A 14359-nucleotide genomic window follows, 5' to 3' on the forward strand; every position below is an offset into this window, starting at 1 on the left:
ATATGAGTGTTCTCGTGCATGAATTGCAAAAGGCTAGTATGCAGGTACTGTAAGCAATTAGGAAATCTACTAGACTGATACAGTTTATTGAGTAGGGAATTAAATTAAAAAATATATGGGTTATGCATCAGTTTTACAGGGCACTGTTGAGATCACATCTGGAGTACATTGTACAATATTGGCTACCCTACTTAAGGTAGTGTAGCAGAGGTTCATTAGGCCGATACCAGGAATGGCAACATTGTCATATGAGGAGACATGGGTTCGACAGGACCTGTATTCACTGCAGTATAGAAGAACGAGAATGGATCTGATTGGCGTGTCTAAAATACTATCAGGAGTGGACAGACTAGATGCAGGGAGAATGTTTTCCTGGCTGGGAAGTCTGGAACCAGCGGTCATAGTCTCAGTCTGAGGGTCAGCCCAATTAGGACTGAGGTGAGGAAACATTTCTCCACTCAGAGAGTGGTCACCATGTGGAATTCTGTGCCATAGAAGGCTGTGAGTATATTCAAGCAAAATATTGATACATTTTTAGATATTAAAGGTATCAAAGGGTATGAGGAGAAAGCGGGAATATGGTGTTGAGCTGGAGGATCAGCCATAATCATATTGAATGTCAGAGCAGGCTAAAAGGGCCAAATGGCCACCTGCTCCTAGTTTCTACTTAAAGAAGATTATAAGTTCATTGAAGACATTTCAGAGAATACCAGACTAATACCTGGAATGGGCAGGTTGTCTTATGAGAATAAGTGAGACAGGCAAGATATGTATTTGTGTGAGCTTAGAAGAGAGGGAGGCAACTTGATTGAAATGTTAAGATCTCCAGTAGCTTGACAAGGGGGATGTGAAAGGATGTTTCTTCAAGGGGGACAATCTAGAACTAGGGATCACTATTTAAAAATAAGGGGTGACCCAATTAAGACAGAGATAAGACTAACCTTTTTTTTTCTCTTCACGTCTTTGAAACTCCCTCCTTCAAAATTTAATTGAACAATTTATTGTCAGTGAAATGTGTAAAATGTCGCCATGCTCTGGTGCCATTTTGAGGTACAGAAGATGATTATTGTTAAGGAAGGGGTTGGAAGGTTAATGGGGGGGATAGGTGGAAATGTAATATTGAGTTTACAATTGAATTAGCCATGATCTTATTAAATGCAGAGCAGGTTTGAGGATCCAAATGGCCTGCTGCTGAATTGCAAGCTTGATTGTTTTTCTGTACACCATCCTCTCTCACACTTTCTTGCATGTGTCTTGCCTTCCCAAGCTCCCTGGTGTTGACACTGGTGTTTAAAGAGCAGCTAGGTTGTGCGCTAAGGAACCACCCCCTCCCCCACTTTTAATGCAGTTGCTGGGTCAGTGGGAATGTCACTGGATTAATAATCCAATCAGTGCGACTAATGCTGCAGCGGGGTCACAAGTTTAAATCTCCCCACGGCAGCTGGTGAAATTTAAATTTGCTTAATAAATCTGGAGTGAAAAGCTAGTCTCAATAATGGTGATCGTGAAATTGTTGTTGGTTTGAGCAAAACTCCAACTGGTTCATTAATGCCCTTCAGGGAGGGAAATCTGCCGGCCTGACTTGATTCAACCTATGTGATTCCAGCTCCAGTGGTCGGCTCTTAACTACTCTCTGAAATGGCCCAGCAAGCCACTACACTCCAGGCAATTCAGGACAGGCATCAAATCCCATGAAAAAGTAAGGACAAACGCCATTAGCTGTAATAATCCCTGAAGCCATTAGCAGAAAAAAGCAGAAGAATGTAACTTAAATTTCTTAATTATTTATTTATTCTCAGGATGTGGGCATTGCTGGCATGACTGGAATTTATTGCACAGCCACAATTTGGTGTGAGGTTAATGTCCAGACTGGGGAAGCAGGACAGGTTTCCTTCCCTGAAGGACACCTGCGTTTACATTACTGAATGCTGATCAGAAACTGCGCACAGTTTACAATTAGGATGGCAGTCAAATTCTGCTGTGCTGCTGGTCAGAGCTTCCGATGGGAACGACACAAGCCACTTACCTCACCCAGAGAGCGGAGCACATATTCTGTGCTGACAATCCAGTACACTGGATTGTCAGCACAATCCAAGCTGGTGTTTCTCAGATCAACTGCTGAATCAAGGCCCTCTCACTACCATCTGAGGTGAACGTAAAAAAACACTCCATAACACTATTTACTGGGGAGCTATTCCCAAGAGTTTATCTCTCAGCCAACCTCCTAGAACACATGATCTGGTCATTACGACATTGGCGGTGATGGAATCCAGATGGGTGCAAATTAGCTGCCACGTTTGCTAAATTACAACATTCATTATGCTTTTAAAATATCTTCATTGGCTGGCAAGTGGTTTGTGAGGGATGCTGTATAAATGCAAGTTTTTTTTTTAAAGTACTGTTTTCAGTTCCTATGAGCGGAAATTGCATCTGGACTCTTCTCACGGTGATCTGGAAAAGCACCATCGCAAGAGGAAGCGGAGTCACAGCCAACAGGGCACCAGGTACAAACTGGGACAAGGCGCGGCGGGGGAGCTTGGGTGGATAAACAGGCCCCTCAGCCACTTGTTCACATGGGTCAGAGTATGGACAGTTTCACAAGATCCAGAATGGAAGGCAGCCAGATGCTCATTCTGGACTTGCATTTTGTGGGCTGGAGGTCAATGCCAGGCAGGGCAAGCTTTGTTCTTGTTTGGTCACCCAGTGTCAAGGCCAGGCATTGGTATGGCTGCAAAGTGAAGCTTGCTGCTGTGCCAGAACAGTGCTCTTTAATCCTGAATCACAAAGAGCATTCCTGCTGTATGGCAAGAATTACCAGAAGCGTGGGAGTGGAGTGGAAGTAAGACGTGACAGAGGATGAGGGTCACTTTGCTTGTGTGAATTCTTCCTGTTTGCTAGCTTTTAACTTGGGTGCTGACGCTAATCTCCATCAGCTTTCTAAAATAAAAATCCCTGAAATGACTTTTGTGTGTTAACGAGAGCATTCTCCTAATCTGGCCATTTAAAGTCATTGTTGTGCTGGAATCCTGACTGCCTGGTCCTGTTTATTGTCAATGGGAGTAACTTTGTTGCGGTGAGTCACATTTGCCTGGCATCAGTTACAGTACATAGACATGCAACATATTTTCCTAACCACTGCAATGGGGAGTCTATAACTGACCACTACACTCTTGACCTAGGATTGAAAAAAAAACCAGGGCTCTCTTCCTGCCTGATGTCTAGCCAGCCCTCTGACCCAAATATGCTTATGCGGCTGTGACCAGCTTCAATGATAATCTTGCCCACACTATCTTTCGCTCAGTCTGAAAACATGGGAACTAGGGTGATTGCCCCAGCAAGGAGCCAACACTAGGACCAGTTCATAACAAATGGTCAATATCAGGATAGGAGGGAAAGGAAACTCAACTACCCAAATACATATGGAGGATAGTGGGCTAGTGTAGGTTAGGTGGGCTTGGAACGGCGCAACATCGAGGGCCAAAGGGCCTGTACTGCGCTGTATTTTTCTATGTTCTATGTTCTATACCCAAAGCAGCCTGACCATAGTTACATTGATCAAAATCAAATTCTCATTCTATCCCCCCAACCCCCCCACCTCCGCCGCAACAATTTGCCATCACCCGAACACGTCCTGTTTTCCAGTCTGCATTTGGAATCTTTCATCTTTTGTACTGACAGAGACACTCCCTTCCTCCTTCTCTTAGCACACAGTTGAGTCACCTTGGGCTCTAGGCCAGGCCTCTTTCAGTATGGAAGATTGGTGTGTGTCATTGAAATCTTACTTTTAAAAAAATAAACAAATGACGCCCAGGTGCTCTGATATTCTCATGTTTGCTGTGGCTATTTTACTTTTATTGTTTCACATGGGTTTGTGGTCCTGCAAGGTGGCCACAAATTGCTCTCAATTTCAAGTGTTCTTATTAAATAAGTTCCATAGAGACCAGAGTTCCATTGATCAGCAACTTCCTAGAGCCAAATGGAGGAGACCCTTCAGTCCAATTTGTCCATGCCGATCAAACATCCAAATCTCACCCAGTCCCATTTGACAGCACTGAGCCGATATTCATATTTATATACCCATTCAGATGCCTTTAAATGTAATTGTAGCCGCCTCCACCACTTCCTCTGCCAACTCATTCCATACATGCACCATCCTCTGTGTGAAAACGTTACCCCTCAGGTCCTTTTAAATGTTTCTCTCTCATCTTAAGCCTATGCTCTCCAGTTTTGGATTTCCCCACCCTGGGAAACAGGCCTTGGCTATTCACCCTATTTATACCCCTTAGTTTATAAACCTCTATAAGGTTCCCCCCTCAGCTTGTGACAGTCCAGGGAAAAAGTCCCAGCCTATTTAACCTCCCCCTATAGCTTAAACCCTCCAACCTTGACAACATTTTTGCAAATCTTTTCTGAACTCTTTCAAGTTTTACAACATCCTTCTTTTTTAGATTAGATTAGATTAGATTCCCTACAGTGTAGAAACAGGCCCTTCGACCCAACAAGTCCACACCGACTCTCCGAAGAGTGGCCCACCCAGACCCATTTCCCTCTGACTGATTCACCTAACACTATCTGCAATTTAGCATGGCCAATTCACCTGACCTGCACATCTTTGGACTGTGGGAGGAAACCAGAACACCCGGAGGAAAGTCACGCAGACACAGGGAGAATGTGCAAACTCTACACAGACAGTCGCCTCAGGTTGGAATCGAGCCTGGGACCCTGGTGCTGTGAGGCAGCAGTGCCGCCACTACTTCTATTAGTTTTGTCATTTTGAGTATGATGTCTCACTGCAGGACAGAAGACTTTGGTTCCCATGCATCATAAATTACCCAAAATAGCGTTTGCTAAAAGAGTAGCACACAATGTACTTCTCTTAACTATCCTGAATGCTCTCAGGTGTCTAAGTTAGTTCAGTAAGGTTTGAAACAACAATTCTAAAGCTTAAAACTCTGAACTAATCTGATTGTGTCCTTGCCAATACAGTGAGTTTTGCCTTTTGTATAAAGCTAATTCATCTTTTTTGCGTGTATTCATAAGGTGCCAATGGTCCTGTTTCCAAGCTTTAGAATCTACAGAAGAAAATAGAATTCTACAGATCTGAATGATCTTCCCTTCAAGTACCCACACCCTATCATTGTCAAATTCCAGAGTCTGCTCAGTGCTACATAACTGCTGGTCTTGCCAGTCTCTGGGAACTGTGCCTTACAAGGACTCGATCTCACCTTTCTTGTCCAAATATTCACAGATTCTGGATTAGAGTGGTGCTGGAAAAGCACAGCAGTTCAGGCTGCATCTGAGGAGCGGGAAAATTGACGCTTCAGGCAAAAGCCCTTCATCAGGATAGAGGCAGAGTGCCTGCAGGGTGGAGAGATAAATGAGAGGAGGGTGGGGGTGGGGAGAAAGTAGCATAGAGTACAATGGGTGAATGGGGGTGGGGATGAAGGTGATAGGTGAGAAAGGAGGGTGGAGTGGATAGGTGGAAAGGAAGATGGGTAGGTAGGAGAAGTCATGGGGACAGTTCTGAGCTGGAAGTTTGGGACTGGGGTGAGGTGGGGGAAGGGGAAATGAGGAAACTGGTGAAGTCCACATCGATGCCAGATATTCACACTCCTGTCCTAGGAATATGCACTCTAGGTCATTCCATACACAGCTCAGAAAGAGTTGGAGAAAAACTACCAAAACCACTCCTCATCTTCCATCTGTATACATGTGCTGTCATAGATACCACCCTGGACATTAGGAAGACTGTTCTCTCGCCACTAGACAAGTATTTGAGATCTGTTTTGTTGAGTGCAGAGTATAGCCCATTGCACGTTTGTTTGTTGTATGTAGGGTGTATTTCTCTTTTGCATCAATATTATACTAATCCAGCCACTTCCTTTAAACTGTTTCAGGTCCAAGAAAAGCCACTGTGACCAACTGGCACAGACCGAGACAGAAGGACAGCAGCCGGGTGAACCCAGTCAGCAGGATGCCACTTGCAAGGTGCTGGAACAGGACATTGCTAAAGTGGCCCTGGAATCGCGACCACAAACCAAAGCAGACAGATTGGAAGAGAGTGACGACAAGTCCTTGGGTATCACTAGGCAGCAAGCTCAGCCAGAACAGAAGGCCTGTTCTCAATGTGTGTCAGGGAGCTCGGTTGCATCTTCCCAAGGGAGTCCAAGGGGAAGTTCGGTTATTAGGAAACCCAGGTGGGATTTCAGCAGGATAAAGTTCCCCAATGTTGGACGCGACTGCCCTCAGACCAAGCTAATGGCACTCGACCCCACCCTCCTGCCACCGAACATACCGGGCCGTGCCTCCGATGAAGCTGCCTGGCAGCAGAAAATAAACCTGAAGCGCGAGAACCTGTCCCAGAGAGAGAAGGAGAGGATGAAGAAAGAAAGCAGGTATAAAACAGACATCAATAAGGACAAGCGGGTGAGGCAGTGCACCAACTGGAAGGAGTACAAGGAGCTGCTCAAGTGGAAGCGTGCCAGAAATAAAAAGTTACCTGCCCACCTGTGGAAGGACAAAGTGCAGCCGCTTCTCAAACCAGGCCAGGTCAGCTCAGCAGGTAGGCTGAAGGACATCTGGGTAACGCAGCAGGAATGTGCCTGCAGACCTTGGAGTTTGGAGGGGTGGGAGAGGGCATGTGTGCTGTAATGTTGGCTTACAATTCAGAGAAACTGTATTAACAGCTGCTGAGCCTGTTTTAGCTTTTTGTTGGTATCCCAACACGCAATCAGAACAACTACTGACAGAGATCCTGCAACCCCTGTCTTCAGAGCTGACATGAACCTATCTCTCACTGTTTGTCAAATGCTACATCATCACTATTCTCCTCCAACTGATAGGTTGTTAAATTATTGAGGATTCACTAAATTATTTTGGAAAGCATTCCTGTTCTTGAATGGGAGCAGGTATGCTGTAGCAGAGTCTCTGTGCTGTATTAATGGTCTCTGATCTCCAATTTAAGGAGCTTTGAAGTGGCACAAAAACTTGATATATATTAAGTTTATCTGCTTTTCACCTCGTTTTAGTAATGTTTAGATTGCCTCATAGTGGTACAGAGAACAATTTGAAATAATCATAGCATAATTCTGGGCTTTCCTTCCACACTAATGGTCTTAACACCTCAGGCCATCTTTGTTATACAATTCTCTATGACCTTTTGAGAGTGCCTCCTTTTTAACATGTCCATCCATTCGCTTTCTACCTCAATGGTGGCCATCTCTCATAGTGAAATGGGCCTCTTGAGTCCTTGTGCTGTCTGCTACTGTTAATTGAGCAGCAAACACAGAGATGAACTATCACGAGACTCCCTGTTGTGAAGTTATATTAATGGGTGCACTGATTTATTGTAAAGTAACCACTCAGCCAAACTGGTTGCATTCAGACCTCTGCTTCAGTATTAAAACCCACAACCTTCTGAAAGAGTATACTTTGTCAAAATTGCTTTTAAAGATGCGATATTAGACCAGATGTCAACTCTGTACATCGTGTGCAATAAATATAATTGGATAATAAGTATTTTGGAAAGACGAGGTAGCAGTGGATTTAAATGGCTTTTATCATTCATGCATTTTGGAAACACCCCACTTGGGTTTTGATTTCTCAGACACATTGGAAAAAATTACAATTTCACTGGAAAGGAACATTTGCAAATTTTTGAGATGTGTAAGACATTTATAAACTGCTTGCAGCCATACGCTACTGAAACTGACATTTGAGACTTCAAAGATATCACCGCTCAATTTCCAGAACATTCTTTGACCGCCTGTATAACCCAAATTAATGCCAGTCACAGAGACATCATAGTCCATAAAAGAATGCCTTTATCAAAAAAATGTGCAATAAGGAGTGATTGTTGTTCACAGCTGAGTAGGGTATTAATGTTAGATGGAGAGAGTGCTGGGATTGTTCCCTAGTTTGTGAAATTACAGTCGAAAACTGTGGCGCTATCAAATTACAATCCAGGCCACTCTTCCACACCCACTTATTGTACATTCAGATACAGCGACTGGGAAGGCTACAGTCTTGACTGGGCATGTGCAGTTTTGGTCACCCTGCTATAGGAAAGATATTAAATTGGAGAGGATTCAGAAAAGATTTACCGACATGTTGCTGGGAATGGAAGGTTTGAGATATAAAAATAGACTGGAAAGGCTTGGACTTTTTTCACTGGAGCATAGAAGGTGAGGGGTGATCTCATAGAGGGGCAAAGATAAGGTCAATGACGAGGCTTTTTTCCCGGGGGTGGAGAGGTGGTGGGATGGTGGGAGGAGTTCAAAACTCGGAGTATATTTTTAAGGTGAAGGGGAGAAAAAAGATTTAAGACATGATGGGCAACTTTTTTTACAGTGTGTGGCTGGTATGTGGAATGAACTGGTGAATGCAGATACAGTTTTAACATTTAAAAGACATTTGGATAGGTATATGAATAGGCAAGGTTTAGAGGAATATGGGCCAACACAGGTAAATAGGGCTATGTGGACTGGTCTGTTTCCATGCTGTATGACTCTATGGGTGGAAGTTATTTTAATAAAATTTAAAATGATAGACAAATCAAAGTCAAGGCGCCAGAGGGTTGCCAGTACCCAAGGAATTTAGCACATTCAGTATTTGCTGCAGTGCCTTGATAGCACTCTTAATACTGAGGCAGAAGTCAGTGGGTTGAATTCCATTCCTCAGTTTAGGGCACAACATCCAGACAGGTCCTGGAGTGCAATACTGAGAATAGGATGTACTGGAGGAGATCCTGTCAGATGAGAGAGAATTAAATTGAATTCTTGTCCGTGCCTTTAGGTGGCATTAAAAATCCCATGGCATTATTCTGAAGAAGAACAGGAATGTTCTGTCTGGTGGCTTGGCCAATGTTCATCCCTCAACTGATGTTTGTGAAAGTAGATTCCTAGGCTATTCTGTTATCCCTATTTGTAGGACCTTGTGTGTAAGCTGGCATCACGCAGCAACTCCACCTCATTACTCCATTGGCTGTGAAGCACTTTGCAAGCTGCCAAATAATGCAAGTCACAATAATATACAAATTGATTTTCTCCTTGTAATAATCTATTACTTTCTTCCCCTCTCAAAGGAGAACTACAACAGCACATCTGCATCATGCAGTCTACACAACTCTTGGATCAAACTCCTTGGTACGTTCTTACACAGCAATATCTGGGATCACTTCTGTTCTGACAATTATGCACTATTTGACTCTTAACTCTGTGCCCATTGCAGTAATGAATCTTCTATAGACAATAGTGCAGGAGTAGACCATTCGGCCCTTCGAGCCAGCACCACCGTTCATTATGATCATGGCTGATCATCCACAATCAGTATCCTGTTCTTGCCTTATCCCCAAAACCCTTGATTGCACTATATTTAAGAGCTCTATCCATCTCTTTCTTGAAAGTATCCAGAGACTTGGCCTCCACTGCCTTCTGGGGCAGAGCATTCCATATATCCACATCACTTTCCTCAACTCTGTTCTAAATGGCCTACCCCTTATTTTTAAACTGTGTTCTCTGGTTCTGGGCTCACCCATCAGCGGAAACATGCTTCCTGCTCCAGACTGTCCAATCCTTTCATAATCTTATATGTCTCAATCAGATCCTCTCTCATCCTTCTAAACTCAAGTATATACAAGCCCAGTTGCTCCAATCTTTCAACATACGATAGTCCTGCCATTCTGGGAATTGACCTCGTGAACCTATGCTGCATTCCCTCAATACCCAGAATGCCCATCCTCAACTTTGGAGACCAAAATACCCTTTGATTAAGGGTATTACATTAACGATTTTCCAATTCTCTGGGACTTTTCCAGAGTCTAAGGATTCTTAGAAGATTATCGCCTGTATATCCACTATCTCTGTAACTACTTCCTTTAAAATCCTAAGATGTATTCCATCAGGTCCAGGGGACTTATTGGCCTTTAGCCCCGTTAGATTTCCAGGTTCTTTCTTTCTAGTGATAGACTCTCACTGATGATGTTAAAATAGTATGGTGACGAAGTATCTGAAAACAAAGCTTCCAGCTCAGCGAGCTAACTTACAGACTTATCATCAACCTGAGCTACAAATCTTCTCTCAAATTGCTAATATTGTACTGTCTATTTTTATATTACCTGCTTGTAGTGTATTTTCTCCCCTTGTTTGGTTATCTTTTGCTGTTTTTTAAAACTTTTCTAATCCTCTGATTTACTATTAATCTTTGCCACATACTATGATTTTTTTCTTTCAATTTAATATAATCCTCAACTTTCCTGCTTTGTGTTTGTCTCTGACTGGAATATACCTTTGCTGTCAGTGAAGCCCTATATTTTTACACCTCTGCCATTGTTCCTCAAACATGTTTTCTGCTAAATTCCTTTCCCATTCCCACAAAGTGAAAATTGCTTTGTAAATGTAATTTCATCTCTTTACATTGGTGAGTTTGTTATCTTAACTTTTTCCCCAATGGTGCTGTTTAGGCTGCAGGAACCCTCTGAGAAAATAAAGATAGTCTTCGATGTGTACCAGGCTGATACTGTGGCGGAATTCCGTAAAACCCAACCTGGGAAACCCTTTTCAAGGATGTGTGTTTGCAGGTAAAGTACAATACAGAGTTGAATTGTTGATTACACCTCTGAAGCATAGTGTTTTAGACATGTTTGTTCTGCACTAAACGGTGCAATTCTAACACAATTTGGGCCATTTGGATCATAAAGTCTGCTTTACTGTTTAACAAGATCATGGCTGACCTGGTCCAGGCCTCAACTCCTCTTTTGTGCTAATTTACCATAGCTCTCAACTTCCCCAGTGTTTCAAAAGATCCATCTATCTCCTCTTTTAAATGCTTTCTATGATCTCGGTTCCACAACACCCTGGGATGGAGAATTCTAGGCATTCACTTTGCTCTGGGAGAAGAAGTTCCTTTGCATCTCAGTATTAAACGAGAGTCCCCTTTTTCTGTAATATTCCCTTTTTTTGAGATTCCTCCAATACATTTAAAAGGCATCTGGATGGTTTTATAAATAGGAAGGGTTGAAAGGATATGGGCCAAATGCTGGCAAATGGGACAAGGTCAATTTGGGATGTCTGGTCAACACGGACAAGTTGGATTGAAGGTTCAGTTTCTGTGCTGTATGATTCTATGACTCAATTTTAAAATTAAAGTTTCTTTTCAGTGTTTATTTTGTGCAATAAGCTGCCTGATGAACATGAAAGTTAGGAGGCCAGTTGCTGGTAGTGAATGTGTCATTAGCATGGTGATCTGATTTTCCTTTTGTGACCTATAATTGGATAAAGACAATTATATAAGGTCATACATGGTTAAATAATGCTTCTCCCCTCCACTCCCATACACTCTGTGAACCAAGGACAATTTGGTGTCTTCTTCATTTGATGTATAAGGAAACCTTTATGGCAATGCGTTTGCTGCTTAAGACCTGCCCACCAAAGTTGCAGGCAGTAATACTGTCCTTGTCAGTAATGTTACAAATGGCACAAATCCCTCTTTATCATTTAACCATTTAGAACGTAATTTGTTTTTCTGTAAAATTCTACAGCCAAATCTACATTGGTGATGAAATGTACTTCTCAGTATGAAATAACCAGGAGCTTAATTCATAGAGTCCTAGAGCCCTACAGCATGGAGAATGGCCCTTCGGCCTAAACTGGTCCACACTGACCAAAATGTCCATCCATGCTAGCCCCATTTCCCTGCACTTGACCCATATCCTTCTAAACCTTTCCTATCAATGTATTTGTCCAAATGCCTTTTAAATGATGTTAATATATCTGCCTCAACCACTCCTGCTGGCACTCATTTCATATGTGTACCATCCTCTGTGTAGAAAAAGTTGTCCTTCAGATTCCCTCTTATCTTTTCTTTTCTAACCTTAAACTGATGCCTTCAAGTCCTCAATTCCCCAACCCTGGGAAAAAAACTGAGTACATTCACCCTATCCATGTCTCTCATGATCTTATACACTTCTATGAGATTCTCCCTCAGTCTCCTACACTCTAAAGAGGTAAGTCCTATCTTGTCCAAACTCTCCCTGTAACTCAGACGCTTTGGGGAGAAAGTGAGGACTGCAGATGCTGGAGATCAGAGTTGAGAGTGTTGTGCTGGAAAAGCACAGCAGGTCAGGCAGCACTTGAGGAGCAGGCGAATCGATGTTTTGGGCATAAGCCCTTTATCCTGGCAACATCCTTGGAAATTTCTTCTGCACCTTTTCCAGTTTAATAACATCCTTCCCATAGCTAGGTGACCAAAACTGAACACACTACTTCAAGTGCGCCTCACCACTGTACGACTGCAACATAATTCCCCACCTTCTATACTCACTTCCCTGATTGATGAAGGCTAGTGTGCCAAAAGCCTTCTTCACTGCCATTTCTACCTGTAACTTTTGGAGATATGTGCAGCTGAACTCCAAGATCCCTGTGTTTCACTCCTTAGGGCCCTACCATTCACCCACCTTGATTTGACTTTCCAAAATGGAAGACCTCACACTTATTCATTTCTTGGCCACTTCTCCAGCTGATCAAGGTCTTGTTGCAATTTTTGATAACCTTCCTCGCTGTCCACAATACCCCTATTTAAGTGTCATCAGCAACCTTACTAATCATACATTGTACATTCTCTTCCAAATCACTGATATAAACAACAAAATCAATGGTCCCAGCACTGACCCCTGAGTCACATCACTAGTCATAGGCCTCCAATCTGACATGCATCCTTCCACTATTACTTTCTACTATCAAGCCAATTGTGTATCCAATTTGCCAGTTCCCCCTTGATTCCATGCAATCTAACTTTCCAGGGTACTCACCATGTGGAACCTTATCAAAGGCCTTACTGAAATCCATATCGACCACATCTACCGCCCTGCCCTCCTCAGCCTTCCTGGTCGTTTCTTCAAAGAGCTCTAACAAATTAGTGAGGCGTAATCTCCCATGCACAAAGCCATGTTGACTACTCCTAATCAAACCCTGTTTTTCCAAATGCATTTATATCTTATCTCTCAGAATCTTTTCAAGTACCTTACCTACCACAGATGTTAAGCTTACTGGTCTGTAGTTCCCATGTTTTTCTTTGCAGCCCTTCTTGAATAAGGGCACAACATTCTCTACCCTTCTTCTGGGATCTCACTCATGGCTAACAATGTTGGAAAAATATTAGCCAGATATTTCTGTCAATTTCTTCTCTAGTCTTTCACAGTGTTCTTGGATATATCTGGTCAGGACCAGAAGACTTATCTAGCTTCATACATTTTAATACATCCAACATCTACTGTGATATGGGACTATCCCAAAAATATCACTGCTAATTTGAGGACCTCGCCCATCTCCCGCTGTTCTACACATACATGTCCACTATGGTCCTTGAGGGGTCCTATTCTGTCTCTAGTTATTCTTTTTCCTTTAATATACTTAAAAGACCTCTTTGGATTCACCCTAATCTTCTCAGCCAAGGCCAACTTCTGCCCCCTTTTCACCCTCCTGATTTCCTTCTTCAGTAAACTTCTGTATCCCGTATAAACCTCCAGTGATTCCCTTGATCCCAGCTTCCTGTACCTGAGCGATGCCTCTATCTAAAACCAAGATTCTAGCTTCTGGTTGACCTATAGACCAAAGACGATGTCTGCCCCCTGCAAAAAGCAGGGCATTAGCTTCTGAAATGATGTTTGCCACTGAAAATGGAAGTGTAAATGATGCAAATACTTAGCATGTCTGGTACTACCAATGGGGAGAGAAAGAGTTAACATTTCTGGTCAGTGCCTTTCAGAGCTGCTTGGTAATGGAGAGCCCGATTCTGGCTTAACTCCAGTTAAGAATAGATAATGCATTTCTTTTCCCTATTTAATCCAGAATTAAAATGCCAACTTCAAGCAGTCAAATAAATGACAGCACTAAAGGAGGACATATGACCATCGTAACTGTGTTGGTGATGTCCTACTTCAGGAGCTATGTGACTCCTTTGTTACCTTGATCTTTCTCTATAATACCACCTGCTGCAACTTGATATTAAAGCTAAATGTATGGGTTCCAAAACATGAGCTGTTTCTTTGGCCTAAAGCACTGATTTTTCTTACTTTTAAAACAATATTACCATTGGACATTTTTGCTACAGATTCCACAAAGTTTGACGGCCTTTTTCAGCATTAAGGTTCCTAGTTTCTAACGTTAGATGTTTCTAACTCAATTGGTATTACACTTGCTATTGAGTCAAAGAGTTGTAGATTCAACTCTCACTCCAGAGACCTGAACACACAGGCGCTATAACAAATCATTGTTATAGGGGAGGATAGGGGCACAGATCTTACAAGGATAACACAAGTGTGATAATAGAAATCCCCTATCTACTGCGAAGACCCACACAATTA

General features: G+C 42.7%; 1 protein-coding gene across 3 annotated transcripts in view; it reads left to right on the top strand.

The window, feature by feature from the left end:
- spata20 (spermatogenesis associated 20) overlaps positions 1-14359 on the top strand; it is a 551333-nt gene that overhangs the window by 175640 nt on the left and 361334 nt on the right. The window contains exons 1-5 of one of the 3 annotated variants that reach the window (XM_043714384.1): positions 3-1699; positions 2397-2504; positions 5898-6562; positions 9083-9143; positions 10460-10576. In XM_043714384.1, the coding sequence (XP_043570319.1) occupies positions 1692-1699; positions 2397-2504; positions 5898-6562; positions 9083-9143; positions 10460-10576 (959 nt within the window). In that variant the 5' untranslated portion in view covers positions 3-1691. Of the gene's footprint in view, positions 1-2; positions 1700-2396; positions 2505-5897; positions 6563-9082; positions 9144-10459; positions 10577-14359 lie in introns of those variants that run through there. The other 2 variants (XM_043714382.1, XM_043714383.1) reach the window with 2 other exon arrangements.

This window comes from Chiloscyllium plagiosum, chromosome 24 (genome assembly GCF_004010195.1).
Source record: "Chiloscyllium plagiosum isolate BGI_BamShark_2017 chromosome 24, ASM401019v2, whole genome shotgun sequence".
NCBI lineage: Eukaryota > Metazoa > Chordata > Chondrichthyes > Orectolobiformes > Hemiscylliidae > Chiloscyllium > Chiloscyllium plagiosum.